A 19112-nucleotide genomic window follows, 5' to 3' on the forward strand; every position below is an offset into this window, starting at 1 on the left:
ACTGCGGTCCCACGCCGTGTAAGGCTTTATAGGTCAAAACCAGCACCTTGAATCTGGCTCGGAAGCAAATAGGTAGCCAGTGCAAACGGGCCAGAACAGGTGTTATATGCGCTGACCGGCTGGTCCTCGTCAGCAGTCTGGCTGCTGCGTTTTGCACTAGCTGAAGCTTCCGAACTGTCTTCTATTTGTTAAAGAAAGGAATAGAACAGACTTTAACAGCCCCATTTTCTCCGTTTCAGAACGGAATAGCGGAGAGAAAAAATAGAACCCTACAGGATGCAACTAGAGCCATGATAAAGGATTCTGAGTTACCAAATGCTTTTGGGGGGGAGTGTATGTTGTACGCCAATTACATTCAAAACAGGCTGTATCATAGGGCAATACAAATGTCACCATATGAAAAACTCAGTGGAAAAAAACCAAAACTGCAGCATGTTGTAAGGTTTGGGGCGAAGTGCTGGGTGCACATTCCCAAAGGAAAACGGAATGGGAAACTGGCTCCCAGAGCACAAAAAGGGCATGTACTGGGATTCCAAAACGCTTATTACCGTATCTGGATACAGATTCAAAGAAGGGTGGTGCTTAGCAGGAGCATCAAAGTTCAGGAACAGAATTGGGATAATATTGAGTATGTTGACCTGGGCAATTCACAGGAATATGACACAACCACAGAACATGAAATAGAACAAGGGATAAAACAGGAGGAAGAGGAACAACCTCTTGCTAGCATGGATGAGGGAGGCAAAGAGGAAACAAAGCCTCAGGTGACATTGAGACGCTCTGAAAGAGCGAATCTAGGTAAACCACCTGAAAGGTTTCAGATTGGCACAGTAACAGGCCAAGAAACAAACAGGTGCAAAGAAAAGGATGATGGTGAAACATTGTACCTAGAATGTGTTAAATATAGATCGCCATAGCGGTATGTACTGACTGTAATTGTGAAACGAAAAGAATAAAACGTCATTAACTGTGTCTTTATGGAAAAGGTGGGAACTGTAGGCTGCTGAGGAGTCTTGTCTGTCTAGTTTTCCAGAAAGCCAGAACTGAAAGACAAGTAAAGGGTTAAGGTGTGCAGCAGCTCAAGGACAGCTCACAGCAGAAGCTGCAGCTGGCACAGAGCAAACCCAGTCTATAAAGCCTTGAAAGAGAAACTACAAGGTGTGGGGGGTGTTAGGAGAGTAAAGGAAAGTATTCGTATCTGTCTTGTAACCGTTCCTTTACGAAATCCTGTCAGTAAAAGACTCTTAACAATTAACGGCCTGTGTGTTGGGTATCCTTTCAACTAGCTCTATACTGCTGGGCACACGCAATCGATACACCGCTGCCAACAAGGTTATGGGCCCAGCTTGCCCAGAGAACTCAGCTAGCCCAGCAAGCCCAGAGGCTTAGAAAGCGTAGCTTGTCCACAGTGCCAAGGAAGACAGAAGGAATACTGCTGGGCACACGCAATCGATACACCGCTGCCAACACTGCATTGAGCAGGGGGTTGGACTTGATGGCTTTATAGACTTCTTCCAACTTTACGATTCTGTGATTCTATGATTAAATTAAAAACAAATAAAACAGTTACAACCATAAAACAATTAAAAACAGTTCTCAAAACCCAAAAAGACAACAGAGGTGGTGCCTGTCTGACATTTCGTAGAATAGTAGAGTTGGAAGGTGCCTATAAGGCCATCAAGTCCAACCCACTGCGCAATGCAGGAATCCAAATCAAAGCATTCCCGACATTTAACAGGAGGAGATTCCATTAGTTATAGTTTTAATTCCAGCTGCCTTCCTGATTCAGTCCATTAACTGATGATCACATGGTTCAAGGTTATTCCCACAATCATCATTTTACCCTCAGTGTTTTGGACTGCAGTTGCCTGACCTTTGGCTGTGCTGGTGAGGGTTGTTGTAGTCCAAACCAGCTGGAGGGCACCAACTTGGGGAAGGCTGTTGTGTGCATGTGGGAAAAGGTTAAATCACAATTCCCCACCTGTCATGGTCTCAGTCTGCAGCAGCTGTTTACATTAGAAAAACATATTTATTACTTTCACACAATTAACAGCACATTTTCATTGGTTCTCTCCCATGGAGCTTCTTCCCACCTGGATACGCCAAGTATTGAACATGGGGCTGTCTTTTTAAAACACAACGCACACTGATGGCACTGGAAAAATTAAGAATCAACAATTGTATTTCCACCCCCACCTCCACCCCTTATGGCTCAGTTGCTTGTGTGATTTTGAACATATTAAAAATCTGATCTTTTCTCCAGGTCAACAACACGGAGGAAATTACCTTTGAAGCACTGAAGAAGGCTATAGGTGAGATTCAGTACTGTTCACTGTGGAGTTAGCTTTGCCCCTTCATTCCACTCCAGCAGGCATTGGCTCTTCACAGGTAGCTTATGATTTGAACTCTAAATCAAGAAAAAATCTTAAGGAAGAGTCAAGAGCCACCTACCGCAACCATGTGTTCAGTGTTATCACAGATCCCTGTCTATTCATGCCAGGCAACCTGAAGCCATAAAAATATCATTGCACATTTGATATCATGAGATCATATATTTATTTATTTATTTATTGTATTTATATACCGCCCCATAGCCGAGGCTCTCTGGGCAGTTTACAATAACTAAAAACATTAAAAACAAATATACAAATTTAAAAACACATCTTTTAAAAACAATTTAAAACAATTTAAAAACACATGCTAAAATGCCTGGGAGAAGAGGAAAGGACCTGGCGCCGAAAAGATAACAGTGTTGGCGCCAGGCACACCTCATCAGGAAAATCATTCCATAATTTGGGGGCCACCACTGAGAAGGCCCTCTCCCTTGTTGCCAGCCTCCCAGCTTCCCTCACAGTAGGCACCCGGAGGAGGGCCTTGGATGTTGAGCGTAGTGTACGGGTGGGTTTGTGTTGGGAGAGGCGTTCCATCATCCATAAGGAGGAGCCCTGCTGGATGAGATCAGAGGCCTCTCTAGTGCTGCATGTTGTATCCCACAGTGGCCAACCAGATGCCTCTTCTGGGAAGCCCACAATCCAGAGCTACTTCCCAGCACTAGTGTTCAAAGGTATAGTACCTCTGGTGCTGAAGATACAACATATAGCCATCTTGACTCGAAGGCACTGTTGGCTTTATCCTCCCTGGTCTTTTCTAATCCCTGTTTAAAGCTGACCAGGTTGGTGGCTGTCACTGCCTTCTGTGATAGCAAATTCCATAGTTCTAACGATGTGCTGTATGAAGACATCCTTTTGCCTATCCTGAATCTTCAGTTGGGTTCTAATATTATATGAGAGAGAGTGTGTGCATTAACTCTTGAAAGGCAAAGACCTTAGATCCTGACTTGGACCACTTTTGCTTGTTTACAACAAGCCTCACTTTTTTACAAAACCAAAACTTCCCTATTAAATACATGTATGCAAGTGCCTCATATTTATTCAAAGAACATTAAGTGTGTTGGGTGGAGTTCCCGATGTCCCCTGAGCTTAAGGGAGGAACCTCACCCCAGAACTGAATTGGAGTGACACAACCCTCTTGGTGCAGTCACTGCTGATTTTACCCCCAAAGGAAGCCTGCACAATTTGTGGTCCACTAAACCAAAGGGCATCTGTGACCAGCCACGTACGGTGGCCCAGCAGGTGCTTGGCAGAAGCCCTGTTTCCGCAGCCTTTTCTGCATCCCCGATGGGCTGCATTCAGCTCACTTGGCACCGTGCCATGCACGTCTTCCCTGAAGAGTCTCTGGCTGTCACCTCATTCCCCTCCTTTCTTCCCTCTTTTTAACTTGCCAAAGATAACACTGGTCTTGAAGAGCAAGAGAAGGAGAAGAGGCGCCTTGTGATTGAAAAGTTCCAGAAGGCTCCCTTTGAAGAGATTGCAGCCCAGTGTGAGACCAAGGTGAGCCAGGGACTCCTGCCCCTTGCTCCGTGAGCCCCAGGGAATCTGTGCAAGAGGAGCAAAGGGGCTGCAGCACCCTTTTAGGGAGGAAGGGGTTAGGGGCACATGGCTGGCGGTCCAGAGACTTCCTACCTCCAGTCTGCTGGATGACCTTGGCCAAGTCATTTTCTTCCACCGTCTCTCTCTTTCGCCCTCCATTATTAAATCACCTTTTTGTGCAGCGCTCTGAGACCTGGGGGAGGCGGCCTGGCCCAACGCCCACTCTGCACCACCTCTCCTGCCATTGCAATAGAGTGTCTAATGAATGCAGGGGAGCTTCCATTGCCTACAATACGTGAGGGTGGTATGGGGCAAGACCCTTGTCTGTCAACGGGTGCCTGCTGCTTCCTCGGTGCGCTAACACAGGCCTCCTTTACAACTGGGTGAACTGGGAGTACCCAACCAGAGCGCGAGTACATCCCAGCACTACCACTGGCAGCAGTGGAGGCTGGTGGCTCCAATGTCAGTGGGGCAGTGAATCCGCTCCGGGATTTAGTCCTAACTTTCAAGGATCTTAAAAGTTCACCTAAAACCCAGAGCAGATTCACTGCCCCACAAACACCGGAGCCAGCACTCTCCCCTGACTGGCTGTGAGAAAGAGCAGAATATACATTCCCCAATAAAAGCCTCGGTGCTCGACAACCATTTTGTGAGACAGATTGGTCTCTCCTTAGTGAAAAAGACAACTGTTTGTGTGTTTGCCTGAGCTCTTCCCCAGGTTCAGGGGCCTAGAATGATACACAGCCCTCTTCCTCCCTTGGAAGGCGCCTGGCAGAACCCTCCTGAGACCACAGTCCTTGACTTCTTGAAGTGTGGGATGTTGTAGAAAGGGACGGAAATGGACCAACCCTCCTGGGCGGGACCACGCCTTGAAGTCTTTCCAAAAATGTTTGTTCTCTCCCTGCAGGCAAACCTCCTTCACGACCGGCTTGCTCAGATATTGGAGCTCACCATTCGGTAAGGAGAAATGGCCAAAGGCTGGGGGGTGGGGAGAGGAGGCGGCTCCCAAGGAGTCATTGCTGCGTTGTTGTTAGTGGCAGGTCTGAGTACTCTGGGGCTGGGCGTTGTGTCTCTGTGACCAGAGGCCCTGACCTGTCACTGTGTGGTAAGGAAGTAGCCCTTTGGCCCATTTCTGCCAAATTGCAAGTAGTCAAGCTCCACTGGTATGGACTGCTGCCAAGGAGGAGGGTCTCCTTGACTGGTGCCTCTGATTGGTTATGAGTGGCCACACAGCCTGTGCTGCTCTGATAACGATGGGTAGATCCTTCTGTTACTCTGGCAACATCCTTGCTGCTGCAGCAACCCTGCTGCTTCCCGCACTGCCAGGATAATGTGAGGAGCGCAGAACCACACAGTTATGGGCAGGGGCCTCCGGGAAGTGGGTTAACACTGGAGTAGGAAGGATATGCTTTGTGGGCTCCGCCGGGATGATGTGGGGTTTCTCATGTTTACCCAGTAAGTTGCATGTGAAGGAGTGGCATGAAAATGGCTTCCATGCCACCAAGCTAACCTGAGAACTGGGGATGGAGCTGTCACTCTGTTTACTCCTCTAGCAGCAAAACTGGCGGAATGAGAAAAGGCCTATGATTCCGTTTCCTCTCTGCTGGTGGCATTTTGCCCCTGCCCATCTCTCTCTTGCTGATCTCCTTTTATCATCCTTAGACAACAGGCCTGAAACACTTCTGCTTCACTCAGCGTTTGTACAATGTTTTGGGTTAACTCTTTGTTGGGTCCATGTTGGACTCTCTTGGCTGTCATTTCTTGACAATCCTGTTGTGTGTTTTTAATGTTGGATTGTTTTATGGATTGCTAGCTGCCTTGAGAGTCATTTGACAGAAAGTCTGGGTAGGCAATTTAAAAAAAATATGCAAGGAGAGAATCTCACAGGAGCCATTTTTGTCTGGCTTCATTAACACAGGCCCTGGGTTCACTGAGGCATCATGGGAAGGCGGCACTCTCCACTAATCCAGTTTTGATAGCAAAGATTGAACAGAATGTGCTATGAGATCTTAACCTACTTTAATGTCTCTCTTGCAGCCCCCCTCCCAGCCCCTCTGGGACACTGACCATCACGGCTGGACATCCCCACTACCAATCCGTTCCGGTCTATGAGATGAAGTTTCCAGATCTTTGTGTGTATTAAGAGTCTTCTGGCCCCTTCTGCACATTATTTAGCATTCAGAGCATTCAGTTGTGTAAAGCGCAAGATGAGTGTTTAGCTCAGCCTTCACTCTTTCCTTTTCCCCATTTTAACAGAGCTTTCAGAAATAGCCCTGGATATAGTGTGGCTGGGCTGGGATTGTGCCTGAATCAGATTTCTTACCTTGTTCATTCTGCTGCTGAAGTTAGATCTCGCTTCTTGTCAGGATATTTCACACTACTCACTTTTCTCTTTCCAGTGTAAGAAAAAAAGTTTACAAGTGTAATACTGTTTCTTTTGCCACATTGTTTTGTGTTTTGGAGAATTTTAGACTAGATGCCATTTAGGCTCTGTGGTTCCACATTGTCTAGATGTTGTAGGATTAACTGACAAACTCTTTGCTGGCTTGCTTACTCTGTTCCCTTTTTTCAGCATAAGAACCTAAGCACCTTAAGCAATGCAGGATAGACATTTTGCTACTCTTGTTCCCAGGATACTAAACCACAGTCAAGAAGCGGCATTTTGCCTCTTCTCCCGTCACAACAGTAGATCCGAATGTAATGTGCTTGCCAGAGGTTCTGTAGACGTGTGGTTTCCCACATCGTGAGATTTGCTTTGGAAAGGAAATACCTCTTTACAAGCATCAAACCCTGAAATATTTTTGATGTCTTAAGGGGTTTCGTTGATGCCCTGTGCTTTTGGGGAAAAATGTATTTTTGCATGCTTTTAGGATTCCTATATGAGAGAGAGAGATATATTTAGTATAGCGTGAGAGATTTTAGGTATCTTAAAATGGTTAATAGTTTTTTACTAATTTTGTTTGAAATTGTAAAAGAGAAGCTGGTTATTTTCTCTCTGTAGTGTAGTGGTGTAGATTTTTAATAATATTTGTCAACTGAAAGAAAACAAACCTGGATGGAGGTCCCTGGAGAGGTTAGGAATTTTTGTGTGTGCTTCTTCCTCCCCCCCAACAAGTGGTTGCATTTAAAAAATGCATCAACTTCTGGCTGCTTTAGCTTAATTGCCACTGATTTTCCCCCAAGGATAAAAATGGAGGTTCCTGGCTTCACAGATCTGCGTATCCCTGCGTGCAGGGAGGAGCAGCCTTCAGGTTTATATACATTTAATACCCATAACTCCAGAAGCAAAGCACAGGCCAAGCTTTTTATGTCCAATCCACAATTTCAATTTTGTTGGTAAAAACTGAAAACCATCTGTAACTGCTGAATAATAGCTAATTTAAAGCCAAGGTATCTTTATGGTATGGTCTGAAAGTATCAGCTTGCTTTATTGATGCTTGCTCATTTTAGAAAACATACTTGTCCAGATCAGCATTTGTTTGTAAAATCGGATGGGAGGGTGTGGTAAAAGGTTGACTTGATGATGTACAAAATGATAAAAGATTCTGGTTTTTTGAAGAGAGAAAGGATGTGAGAGGGGACAGGTCTTTTCTCCAAGAGCTTTTCATTTGTCAGCCTATGAAATAAGGCACTGATTTGCGCAGGAAGCCCTTATGAAGCTCAGGCTGTGGTAACCAAGCCCTTCTTTTCAGTTTGACAGCGCAATCACAGCTCTTAGTGGATGACGAAACAACCTCTTTCGTACAGCATTCCCCTGTGATTGCAGCTGCTCCACAATTCCGCCCTGCTCAGACCAGAGGCAGCGCCCCTCATAGAACGTGGTGCCATTTTCTTGACGCCCTTAGCTTCCACTTTTTGGTTTTGGAAGGTAAGATGTCTTGGCATCTGATGTCATCCGAGTGGTGTTTTATTTAAAGACAAAAGTTAATATGAGGTCAGTGCACATATCAAGGAGATCGTCCATGCTGCTGTCTAAGTATGACCACTTTTGTACAGAATAAAAAGATGAATAAAAAAGAATGCTCTTTGATTTGCACTCATGCAGTCTGTGTTCAGTGTTGCTAAACACACCCAGCTGTTTTCTCCATTCAGCTCTGCATGCAACAGATGCCGCATTTCATGCCGCATTTGGTTTGACGTCTCACCTGAGTCATTTTCATATTTCTTTGCTGTATCACCCCGTGGACATCTACATTTCCCAGACTGATGTAGCTCTTGTTCAGTATTTAACAGCAGGGGTGGAAAAGCAAGCAAGCAAGCCAGAGTGCTAGCCTCTTGAGGCTGGGCTGGCTGCAGATGCAGCATAACAGCTGCCACGTTGGGTCCAAAATATGCATTCCACTGTAAACCGCACAGGCCTGGGAAAGCACAATATCCTGTGCATTGTCCTGACAGTGGACAATAGAGACTCGACCAGTTGTCAAGACAGTTTTGTTGCTAATTTTGTAACGGTTCCTTTGAATCACTCAATAAACCTTCAAAGGCCACAATCTGCTTGACCAACCGTGCTTGTGGTGACAGTTTGGCGCTATTTGGATGTTTGTCCCTTGAAGTCCTGCTGGTATTGTTTATATTCCAGCTTGTACCTCGTGTTTCAGCTGATAACGTTTAAAAGAATGTATAGCTTTTCATAGCAATTTAGTTTTAAGGCATAAATGAAAGCTGTTACAACTCAAGAGGACAGTCAAGAACAAATGACTGAATATATATACTGCACTCTCTGTAATGAGCCATTCAACTAAATGTAAGAACACTGTGCAATCCACGTGTAAGCAATAAAATGAACCAAATAAGCGCAAAGTGAAATGTGAATGGTCTTCATTTTTTTTTCTCTATCCCCAGGATTTTAGTTGGGTCTTGGATAATTGGGTCCACTTTGGGGCATAAAGATCAACAGATCTTTTGTATATTTTGCAAAATACAGCAATCTGTATTGGAGGTAATAAGATGAAGCAACTGCCTTAAAGTATATGAGGGGAAAAAATAACCCTGAACGGGCTGCAGCTCAGTGGTTAGAATGCCTGCTTGCATGTAGAAGGTCCCAGGTTCAGTCCGCAGCATCTCCAGGTGCAGGGCTGGGAAGGACCCTGCTAGAACCATTCGAAGGTCAGGGAAGACAAATACTAAGTTAGATGGGACCAATGGCCTGATTTGGTATAAGGCAGCTTCCACTGTGTTCTCCCTAATATTTCCTTAACGCATGGAGGTTTTAGTACCCAGTTCAGTCTACCCTGATCGTTCTTGGGCTTCGTTAGGAATCATTAGGAAAATAAACTTGCCAATATCATAACACCCCAACAAAAATCTATAGCGCGGTTGCATTTGGAACACTGTGTACCGTTCTCGTCTCACCTCAAAAAGGATATTGTAGAGTTTGTTAAAGGTTCAGAAAAGGGCAACCAGAATGATCAAGGGGCTGAAGCGACTCCCCTGTGAGGAAAGGTTGCAGCATTTGGAGCTATATTATCATACTTTGGACACATAATGAGAAGACGTGATTCACTAGAAAAGACCATAATGCTGGGAAAAACAGAAGGGAGTAGAAAAAGAGGAAGGCCAAAGAAGAGATGGATTGATTCCATAAAGGAAGCCACAGACCTGAACTTACAAGATCTGAGCAGGGTGGTTCATGACAGATGCTCTTGGAGGTCGCCATAAGTCGTAATCCACTTGAAGGCGCATAACAACAAAGTTTAGAGAAAAGGCAAATAGGAGGTGACATGATAAAAGTGGATAAAATTATGCGTGGCAGGGAGGGAGAAAGATTTAGAAAAAAAAATTCATTACAGTAGAACTGGCCATCCAAGGAAGCTGAACGTTGGGACAGACAAGAGAAATGACTTTTTCACACAGCACATAGTTAAATTGTGGAACTTGCTCCTGCGGGAGGCAATGACGGCCACTGACTTGAATGGTTTTAAAAGGGGATTAGCCAAATTCACGGAGGAGGAGGAGAAGGCTCTGTCAATGCGCTGCCACCACCGCAGTCGGAGGCAGCATGCATTCATTTATTCCATTCATTCATTGGCGATAAGGTCTTTAACGGTGGGTCCTTAAGTGACTGTGGAGGCCAATTCTGGATCCACACAGCCTCCCACAGTGAGGACACAGGTTTCCAGGTGGAAGATGATGAACACCAGTTGCTGGAAACCGCAGGAGGGAAGAGTGCTCTCGTGCTCACAGCCTGCTCGTGGGCTTCCCATTTGGGGCTGGCCCTAGTGAGAAGAGGATGCGGGACTGGGTGGGCCTCCTTCGGCCTGATCCAGCAGCCGGGCTCTTCTAATGTTCTTACTTCCGCAAGGAAAGTCTAGAAAAAGCCCACCAAGCTCTCAAAGTGGACGCGGAAGCTGAATTGCACGTGAGTGTCTCTCTGTTACATATCTATGGGCCAAAGCACGCTTTCTGACGTCAGGGCTGCTCAATCGCTCCGCCTAATCGAGGGCCGAGCCCTGGGGAGGACGGCAGGCTGGAGTTCGGCCGAGTTATCGATAGGAGGGCCGCCGCCATTTTCCCGGAAGTCGGGAGGGACAAAGAAGCCGGAGCGGGGTGAGGCCTTGAGCTTGGTGTGGGGCTGGAGGGCGGATGAGAGAGAGATCCCCGGGGCGACCCCTGCCGCCCTCGGCTCTCCACGGCGGGGTGTGTGTGGTCATTCTTCGCTCCTCCCTCAGGCCTTGTTGGGGGGGGTCTGTTTGCGGAGGGGAGGGGAGCGGTGCGCGCGCGGAAGCGGCGGCGGGGAGGGAAGATCTCGGTCTGTCAGTCAGCCCTCCGTCCCTCCCTCCGCTTCTCTGGATCAAGGCATCCCCGCCGTTCCTCCCGGCCTGCCTCACAGGGTTGTTGCGGTGGAAGAGAACGAGGGAGGGACAGAGGGAGGAGCCCCCCCGCGGACCCCACTCCGAGCTGCTCCAGGGAGGGAAAGGAAGCAAACTTGTTCCCATGGACGGCGCATCCTCCCCTCTCGCTTGCCCGTGGAAGCTCCTCGGGGCAGGGGCCTTTTCCCTACCTGCTGCAATGCAACCTGCTTTGTAGGCTGGAGGTGCCCAAGATGCCGCCGCCGTCATGATGGACCTTGAAACTAAACTCCCCCTCTTGCCTTCCCTGTCGTGGGGCTGGAGGGGGGAGAAAGAGCTCCTTCTCGGGGGCGGGGAGGGGCTGGGCTCCGGCTCAGCGTCCTCCCACCTCTGCTACCCGCCGGCTTCAAACAGGCCGCTGCCTCCCTCCTTCCCGGCCTCAACTTCCTAGCTGCATTATGGGCTTAATACGGTTCGCCTGGCATGGAGGGCGGGCGCACCGGTTTTCCAGACGACGCGCCTCGAGTGCCGTTAAAAGCCCTTTTTCCTTTATCCCCCGCGCCCTTCATGTTTCCGCTGAGCCGCGTGCTGAGGAGGCAGAAGTGGCCGCCCCTTCCTAGCCCCACACTGGCCATGCCCGCATGCAGCCATTCTTAGCTGGTAACTAGGTTATGGGGTAAAATTGCCCAGGAGCAGCGGCCTGCCGCTGTTGCTTTCCTTCCCTTTCCCTCTGCTGCTCCTGCAGGGATGCCACCGCGTGGAGCAACATGTAATTGTGGGGGCAGCTGTTCTTTGCTGGATTTGGAGGCCAGCCGTTGCCACCCTTGGTGCCCTTCAGATGTTTTGAATGGAGCTCCCATCGGCCGTCGCAGGGCTGGCAGCTCATGGTTGGGCACTCCAAGACGAAAGAGCATCTGCTGCACAATTGCTGCTTGGGCAGAAAATTTACTTTCAGGGCACCCCCAAACTAACTCCCTCCCACCTAGTGACCACGAAGAGCCCCTCCTCTACTCTTAAGCTTGGATGGAGTGGGGGACAGGATAATCCCTGAGGTTCCACTGTGCTTTTGGAGGCAAGAAAAATTAAATTGAATTAAATATTAAACTAAGATACTTCTCCCCAATTTGGGGGGAAGGCTCTGTAGCAAGGCTCACCTTGCTGAGAAAAGGGTCCTCATTTTTGCCTCAGAGCCGTTTTGGCCAGGAAGAACTTGCACCACTCTCCCATCACCTCAGCCTTCCGACATGTAACTCATAAATACCAAAACCATGCATTTAGTATTGTGGGCCTAATCCTGTGAAACTCTCTCCTGGCTGAGATTAGAAAGGACCCCACCCTGCTGAATTTGAGGCCTATTTCAGCAGGCACTTTAAGGTAGAGACAGTGTGGTGTAGTGGTTAAGACAGCCTTTCCCAACCAGTGTGCCTCCAGATGTTGTTGGACCACAACTCCCATCAGCCTCAGCCAGCATTGCCAATGGTCAGGAAAGGTGTTGGACTATGGCCTGGGAGACCAGGGTTCAAATCCCCACCCAGCCACGAAGCTCACTGGGTGACCTTGGGCCAGTCACTGCCTCTCAGCCTCATGAAAACCCTCTTCATAGGGTCGCCGTAAGTCAGAATCGACTTGAAGGCAGTACATTTACATTTACTGTTGCTTTGATGAATATTAACTGTTTTTATTCTTTGCATGTTTTTTAAAAGAATATTTTATGTACACCCCTTATAAATTCTGAGCATTAAAAAAGGTAAAGGTGTCCCTGCACTTGTAGTGTGAGTCGTTTCCGACTCTTAGGCTGACATCTTGCAACGTTTACTAGGCAGACCGTATATATGGGGTGGGATTGCCAGTTCCTTCCCCAGTCTTTCTTTACCCCCCCCCCCGGCGTATGCCGGGTACTCATTTTACCCACCACGGATGGATGGAAGGCTGAGTGGACCTCCACCCCTTTTACCGGAGATTCGACTTCCTCCTTCCATTGGAATCGAACTCTGGCTGTGAGCAGAGCTTTGGCTGTGTTACCGCCGCTTACCACTCTGCGCCACAGAGCATTAAGTAGCATATAAATACCTGAAATAAATAAAGCAGAGAGGTTTAGCTGCGATTTATCTGCTCTTGTCACAGGCTTCCTGCGTGGTGGTGCTGGTAGGCTGGATCCAGCTGCAGACTGCTGGAAGCATGTTTCATGGAATCCCAGCAGCCCCTGGAATGGGAGGTGAGTCTCTTGTTGGCCAGTGCTATTGTCCAGCTTATGCTGGGAGCAAGTGCAGGGGTGGGTGGGCTTGGACAGGGTCTGCATCTGGAATTCCTAGGGTCCAGCACCCAGATTTTTTTTTTAAAGTGTATTTAGGAAAGAGCTTCTTTTATTTATTTATTTAATTTATTTCTCTCTCGGTGCTTTTCAGCAAAATATGCAAGTCCAATGAAACACAAAACACCATAAAAAGATCTTCAAGAGACACCTAAAAATGAGCAGTGAGGATCCACTGTGTCGACAGTGTCGTTGGGGCGACATTTTCCAAACCCTCACTGGTCATGGCTACCGTTCCAAATTCCCCTTTGTTTTCCGACATAGGACAAAGGAGCACCCCAGCCTACTGTCTGTGTGGCAGGATTTGTCTTAACCCTGCTGGCATCAGAGGGGGAACCAAGCAGGCTGTTCTCATGTTCACGGCAGTTGCTTTGGGGTAACCCTTTTTTGGGGGGGTAACCCTTTTTAAAGGTTTTTTTAAAAAAATGTTTTTAATGCTGTTTTGTATTAATGTATTTTAAGGTCTTTTTATGATGTTTTAAAGTGTTTTTAGCGTTTCTGTTTGCCGCCCTGGGCTCCTGCTGGAAGGGCGGGATACAAATTAATTAAATAAATAAACAAATAACTTGGGCTGTGCCTGCACTCATACTCTTCCTCTCATCTCCCCTCTTGCTTTTCAGCCCCAGGGAATAAGCCAGAACTGTACGAGGCAAGTAGCACTGGGTTTTTCCTATGGCTCAGTGACTAGCAATTCCTTTCAGTGGGATACAGGGAGGTGGTTGTAATATTGCTAGTAATGTCAGGTGCTCCCCAGATTTCGAGGCTGCCACCAAAAGCGCTTCTCCTTTTGGCAGGGTCTCCCCCTTATGAGGCTCGGGCTTAAAGGTCTCTGATATCTCAGCTTGTTTTCTGTGTGGTAGAAAGATCTGGTGGATGCAACTTCACACTCATTTCCCTTGCAGGAAGTGAAGTTATACAAGAATGCCCGGGAGCGAGAAAAGTGAGTATTTTCCCCAAATGTACCCACAATTCTGTTGCTTGTTTGTGAGCAAGCACAAAGGGCCTTCATTGAAGCCTCAGGCCATGACCGGGTTGGATGGTTTCTGCCTGAGAAGATACTTGATTGGCAGAAAAGAATGGGGAGTGGCGTTTGGAGACATTTCCCACTGATTGCTATCTGAGGTGGGCTTCTTTGTCCCTTTACGGAAGCAAAGGTTTGGGGATAGGGACCCCTGCTGCCTTCTACATCCAGGGTGTGTGGTTTTTTTGGCCCAGGGAGACAGAGAATCTAGGTACCTAAGCAGTAGGGTGTGTGTAATTCCTACCTATCCACACATGAGGGCCCTGACCTCTGCAGAGCCCCTGTTTTTCAGAGAAAAATATGTCAGGATGTAGGTAGACTAATCTACTTGTTCAACTTGGTTTCAGATATGACAACATGGCCGAGCTATTTGCTGTGGTGAAGACGATGCAGGCTCTGGAGAAAGCCTATATCAAGGACTGCGTCACCCCCAATGAGTGAGTCTCAGGGCAGCCAGAGTTACCTAGGGGATTCAGCTCTAGGTCCAGCTTCCTTAAGGTGCCTGGCCAGAGGGAGAGGCAATAGAGGAAGGACAAGAGACAGGGGCATTGCTTTATTTATTTTTATTTATTTATTATTTGATTTGAGAGCCAGTGTGGCGTAGTGGTTAGTGTTGACTACGACCTGGGAGACCAGGGTTCGAATCCTCACAGAGTCACGAAGCTCACTGGGTGACCTTGGGCCAGTCACTGCCTCTCAGCCTCAGAGGGAGGCAATGGTGAACCCCCTCTGAATGCCGCTTACCATGAAAACCCTATTCAGAGGGTCGCCATAAGTCAGGATCAACTTGAAGGCAGTCCATTTCCATTTCATTGTTTGATTTATATCCCACCCTTCCTCCCAGCAGGAGCCCAGAGCAGCAAATAAAAGCACTAAAAACACTTTAAAACTTCATAAAAGCAGACTTTAAAATATATTAAAACAAAACATCTTTAAAAACATTTTTAAAAAGAAGCTTTTAAAACTTTTTTTTAAAGGTTTAAAATATTAAAAAAAGGTTTAAAAACATTAAAAAGCGATTCCAACACAAACACAGACTGGGATACGGTCTCAACTTTAAAAACTCGTTGAAAGAGGAAAGTACTCTGTAGGTGCCGAAAAGACAACAGAGATGGTGCCTGTCTAATATTTAAGGGGAGGGAATTCCACAAGGTAGGTGCCGCCACACTAAAGATGTGCGGAACAGACCTCCTGCTTTGGAGTGAGAGGATGGATCTGTGATGCACTGCTCTTGCCCACCCCACAAGTGCACCAAGAACGGAGGACTGAGGGCTACTAGCTGCAACATTAAGTGAGGGCTACATGTTTGTCAGTAGTATTCTTCTGAATGCTTGTTGATGGGGTGGATGCAAGACAGAACAGTTGCCTCCATTCCCCACCTGCGAGCTTCCAGAGATAAGACAGCTGGCTGTGCCCTGCAGGAAGCGAGATGTTGGGCTGGAGAGAGTTGGTCTCATCCAGCAGGCCACTTTTCATTCTTACCTTCTAGAGCAGCATTACTTAATTCAGTAGTGGGGCAGCAGAGCAGCCATCCCCCAGCTTTTGGCACGCACCAGCATCCCCATCAAGCGGCATTGCAGGCATAGGCAGCAGCAGCAGCAGCAGAGAAAGGTGGGGGAGGCCAACGACACGGTGAAAAGGGTGGGTGGCTCTTTCTCACAGCGGCCTCCCCTCCCAGGTACACTGCAGCCTGTTCCCGCCTCTTAGTCCAGTACAAGGCTGCATTCAAGCAGGTGCAAGGCCTGGAGATCAACTCAATTGATGACTTTTGCCGCAAGTTTCGGGTAAGCAACAGTTGCTGAAGGGCCTGCATGCAAAGGGGGTGGGGGATGGCGGCAGCAGCTCTGGCCCCGGCTGCGTTACTGTTGCCAAAGCCAAATTCTCGTTCCTGGATGCAAAACAGTGAAGGCGGCCCCCATCCCTAGAAAGACAACGAAGCTCTTTTGATAAGCTCCTCGCCTGCCTTGTGGTGGCAGAGGGGAATGAAGTGGTGGCGGTGGTGTCTTGAGGGACCCCCCCATGGGAAAGCTGCTGTTTATTTTTGCCCTCCTTCTTTGAGAATCTTTGTTAACTCTTGCAGCTCGATTGCCCGTTGGCCATGGAAAGGATCAAAGAAGATCGGCCAATCACCATCAAGGACGACAAAGGGAACCTCAACCGCTGCATTGCTGACATTGTGTCGGTAGGGTAGGATAGGGTGGGGTGGAAGAACCAGAGCGGAAGACACTCTGCTTTGGGGTCCTTCTAACTGACACTCCTGGGGGGGCCCTCTACTCTGTTCTGCCTCAGCGGAAGGATCTTTTTTTCCCCTTCCAGCTCTTTATCACAGTGATGGACAAGCTGCGCTTAGAAATCCGGGCCATGGATGAGGTGAGTGGTAACAAGCAGAGGCTCTTGTGCCCAAGAGGTTGCCCTCCACAGAGCAAGTTTGAGCAAGGTGTGGCTGTGGGCACCTTAAAGATGAAGAGGCATCATCGTCTTTTGCAGTGCTAGAGCCCTCCTAAAATGTGTGTATAGACTTAGCTGTGGAAAGGGCAACAGCTGCTGTCTCTTGGTGCTGTACCTGCATCTTCACAGAAGGCTGCCAGTGACTAGTAGCCATCATGACTACATACTATATTGCCTGCAGGATCAGAGATGTATCTCTTGAGGACCAGTAGCTTGGGAATAGCAGCAAGGGGGAGGGTTCTTGTCCTCTATTCCTGCTTGTGGATTTCCCAGAAAAGGCATCTGGTTGGCCACTATGGAGAACAGGGTGTTGGGTTAGAAAGGCCTTTGGTCCAATCCAGCAAGGCTCCGTTTATGTTCTTCCTAGTGAAAAGGTTGGAAACACTTTTCTAAGAGATGAGATTCTCAGGACTTCACAGAATGTGGGTTGCTGTCAAGGAAACTGCTTGGCTCTTAAGAGATCAAGGATTGCACCTGTCCATTGTGACGAAGGGAGATTGAAAAGGGAAGGGCTACCACTGAGCTGTCCCCTTTCCTCCTCAGATACAGCCTGACCTCCGGGAATTGATGGAGACCATGAACCGCATGAGCCATTTGCCCACAGACTTCGAGGGGCGGCAGAAAGTGAGCCAGTGGTGAGTGGGTCCTCCTCCTCCTCCTGTATGCATAGGGAGATGATGTGACCTTATCCTCATTTAAGGTGTTTTAAAGTTGGGTTTTTTTGGAAAGTTGTTTGGATATATTTTAGAGTGCGTTTAGTGTTTTGTTTGCTGCCCTGGGCTCCTTCTGGAAGGGTGGGGTATAAATAAAATGAGTGAGGCCTTGACACAGCCCAGGTGGGAGAAGAGGCAAGATGCGAGCTCTGCCTGGGCCTTAGCGATGGTTTTGCTCTCCCTGCAGGCTACAGACACTGAGCGGCATGTCAGCTTCTGATGAACTGGATGATTCTCAAGTCCGGCAGATGCTCTTTGACTTGGAGTCTGCCTACAATGCCTTCAACCGCTTTCTGCACTCTTGAGGACACCTGCTCTTGCCTTGGCAGTGGCTGAGACAGACCCCCCCCCTTGGTGTAAACAGTGCAGCCCCCCCCCCATGGTTGTACAATGTTATGGTGCTCTTGTGAAGTTGTTGAGAATGGACATTCCTTCCAAAGACAAGGGCTCTTAATTTCCCTCTTTTGGAAAAAAAGAGGTTGCTGCTTGTTTAATTAACATGTGACCTTCCTGGCTGTCCCACTTTCTTTTTCATTGCATAGTGTTTGTGACCATTGCTCTAACTTGGGGGGAGGTCTCATGTTGCACCAGGACAGAAGGCAAACAATGGTGACAGCGACCTCTCCTTGGAGCCTGAAGGGAGAGGAGCAGGGCACTCAACGCCTGTGTGGTGGTCATCTTTATTGGGTCTTGCTTTTGCAAGGCAGATTCTGCACATCTGAAGCAAATAAATCCTCTTTCTAAAGTGAGAAATTGTGGCCTCTACTTTATTTCTTACGTTCAAGCAGTATCCCAGAGCTGCAGTGTCTTTCCTCTTACGCCGCACCCCAGCCCAGCCATACAGACACAGCATGACCCAAAGGCAGCTCTGAAGCCTGGGTTACCTGCTTCCATATCCCAAAAGGTTTTAGAATGAAGCCGCTTGCGGTTTCTCCTTGGAGGTGCAAGGCCTGCACCGCTTCCCACCCCACCCTCTGCAGCAGCACTGCTTTTGCTTTGCCCATGTGAGACAAGCAGCCGCTTGAAAGACACAAACATACGAGAGAAGATGCAACGTCTTCTGGAGCTATTATGGTCAATAAATATGGGAAATTGCATCACACACAGCTGGGGGGCCACTGGGCCACACCAGCAGGAAACAGTTGCCCCAAGACAGCAGTGTTGTGTAGCCCTCTCCCTTCTTCACCCAACCAAGCTCAGCTGTCTTCACAGTGGCAGCTGACTGGGGGGACGTGGAAGACTTGGCCCCTCCCAGGGCAGACAGCAGCCGCTTCCTCTCGACACTGAGCCATCTCCCTGCATGACACCCCGTGAGAGAGGGTCAGCAGCCCTCTCTGGCACCTGGCAGGCTCATGTTGGCACAGGACAGGGCTTTTCGCCCAGCGCGGCATCCAGCACAGCAGGAGCTGGTTCGGAGACAAAACCCACACGCTGCTGGAGCCCGTGTTGTCTTGAGAGCTTCAGAAAAAGGCATCACGGGTGAAGTCTACAGCCCTCCTGCAAGAGAAGCCCTACTCCAGACACTGGCAGAAGAGCTTGTGGTGCCTTGTGACTGAGTGGAGGGAGGTGCCCACTGGGCCGTGCCACAGCTCCGCAATGCCCTGCTGATCGCGCTGGCTTAGGTGGCGAGTGCACAACCGTAGCTGACACACCTTGGAGGAGAGCTTTGTCCATGTCACACAGTCCAGGGGCCCTCTCACCGAACAGCCTAGGGCAGGAGGAAGGAAAGGAGGCGGGTTAGCTGAGTCTTTGTACCGCCTGCAAAGCTTGCCCCTCCTTACTGCGCCAAATGCCAGCCATATTCCACCACTACTGCTCAACTGCCAACCTCTTTTTATTACTACCTAGAGGGAACTTTATGTATTATTTGATTGAGGTTTAGTTTATGTGACCCTTTATGTA

At 48.3% G+C, this 19112-nt stretch overlaps 3 protein-coding genes across 6 annotated transcripts in view; 2 read left to right on the forward strand and 1 right to left on the reverse strand.

Annotated features, from left to right (window-relative positions):
• Positions 1-8735, forward strand: part of LOC133375493 (protein EFR3 homolog A) — a 58294-nt gene extending 49559 nt beyond the window's left edge. Inside the window, exons 21-25 of one of the 2 annotated variants that reach the window (XM_061607137.1) lie at positions 2264-2312; positions 3787-3890; positions 4837-4886; positions 5967-6061; positions 7622-8735. In XM_061607137.1, the coding sequence (XP_061463121.1) occupies positions 2264-2312; positions 3787-3890; positions 4837-4886; positions 5967-6061; positions 7622-7626 (303 nt within the window). In that variant the 3' untranslated portion in view covers positions 7627-8735. Of the gene's footprint in view, positions 1-2263; positions 2313-3786; positions 3891-4836; positions 4887-5966 lie in introns of both variants that reach the window. The other variant, XM_061607136.1, reaches the window with a different exon arrangement.
• A 1739-nt stretch (positions 8736-10474) lies between these two features.
• On the forward strand, positions 10475-17963 carry VPS28 (VPS28 subunit of ESCRT-I). Its single transcript, XM_061607138.1, has 10 exons — positions 10475-10565; positions 12842-12932; positions 13649-13677; positions 13931-13968; positions 14397-14486; positions 15728-15833; positions 16130-16231; positions 16366-16419; positions 17041-17132; positions 17398-17963. The coding sequence occupies exons 1-10, from the start codon at positions 10512-10514 to the stop codon at positions 17513-17515; spliced, it is 774 nt and encodes a 257-aa protein (XP_061463122.1). The 5' UTR covers positions 10475-10511; the 3' UTR covers positions 17516-17963.
• TONSL (tonsoku like, DNA repair protein) overlaps positions 15075-19112 on the reverse strand; it is a 31688-nt gene continuing 27650 nt past the window's right edge. For all 3 annotated transcript variants that reach the window (XM_061607134.1, XM_061607133.1, XM_061607135.1), the window contains exon 26: positions 15075-18918. In XM_061607134.1, coding sequence (XP_061463118.1) covers positions 18722-18918 — 197 coding nt within the window. In that variant the 3' untranslated portion in view covers positions 15075-18721. The remainder of the gene's footprint in view (positions 18919-19112) is intronic.

Source organism: Rhineura floridana, chromosome 1 (genome assembly GCF_030035675.1).
Source record: "Rhineura floridana isolate rRhiFlo1 chromosome 1, rRhiFlo1.hap2, whole genome shotgun sequence".
Taxonomy (NCBI): Eukaryota; Metazoa; Chordata; class Lepidosauria; order Squamata; family Rhineuridae; genus Rhineura; species Rhineura floridana.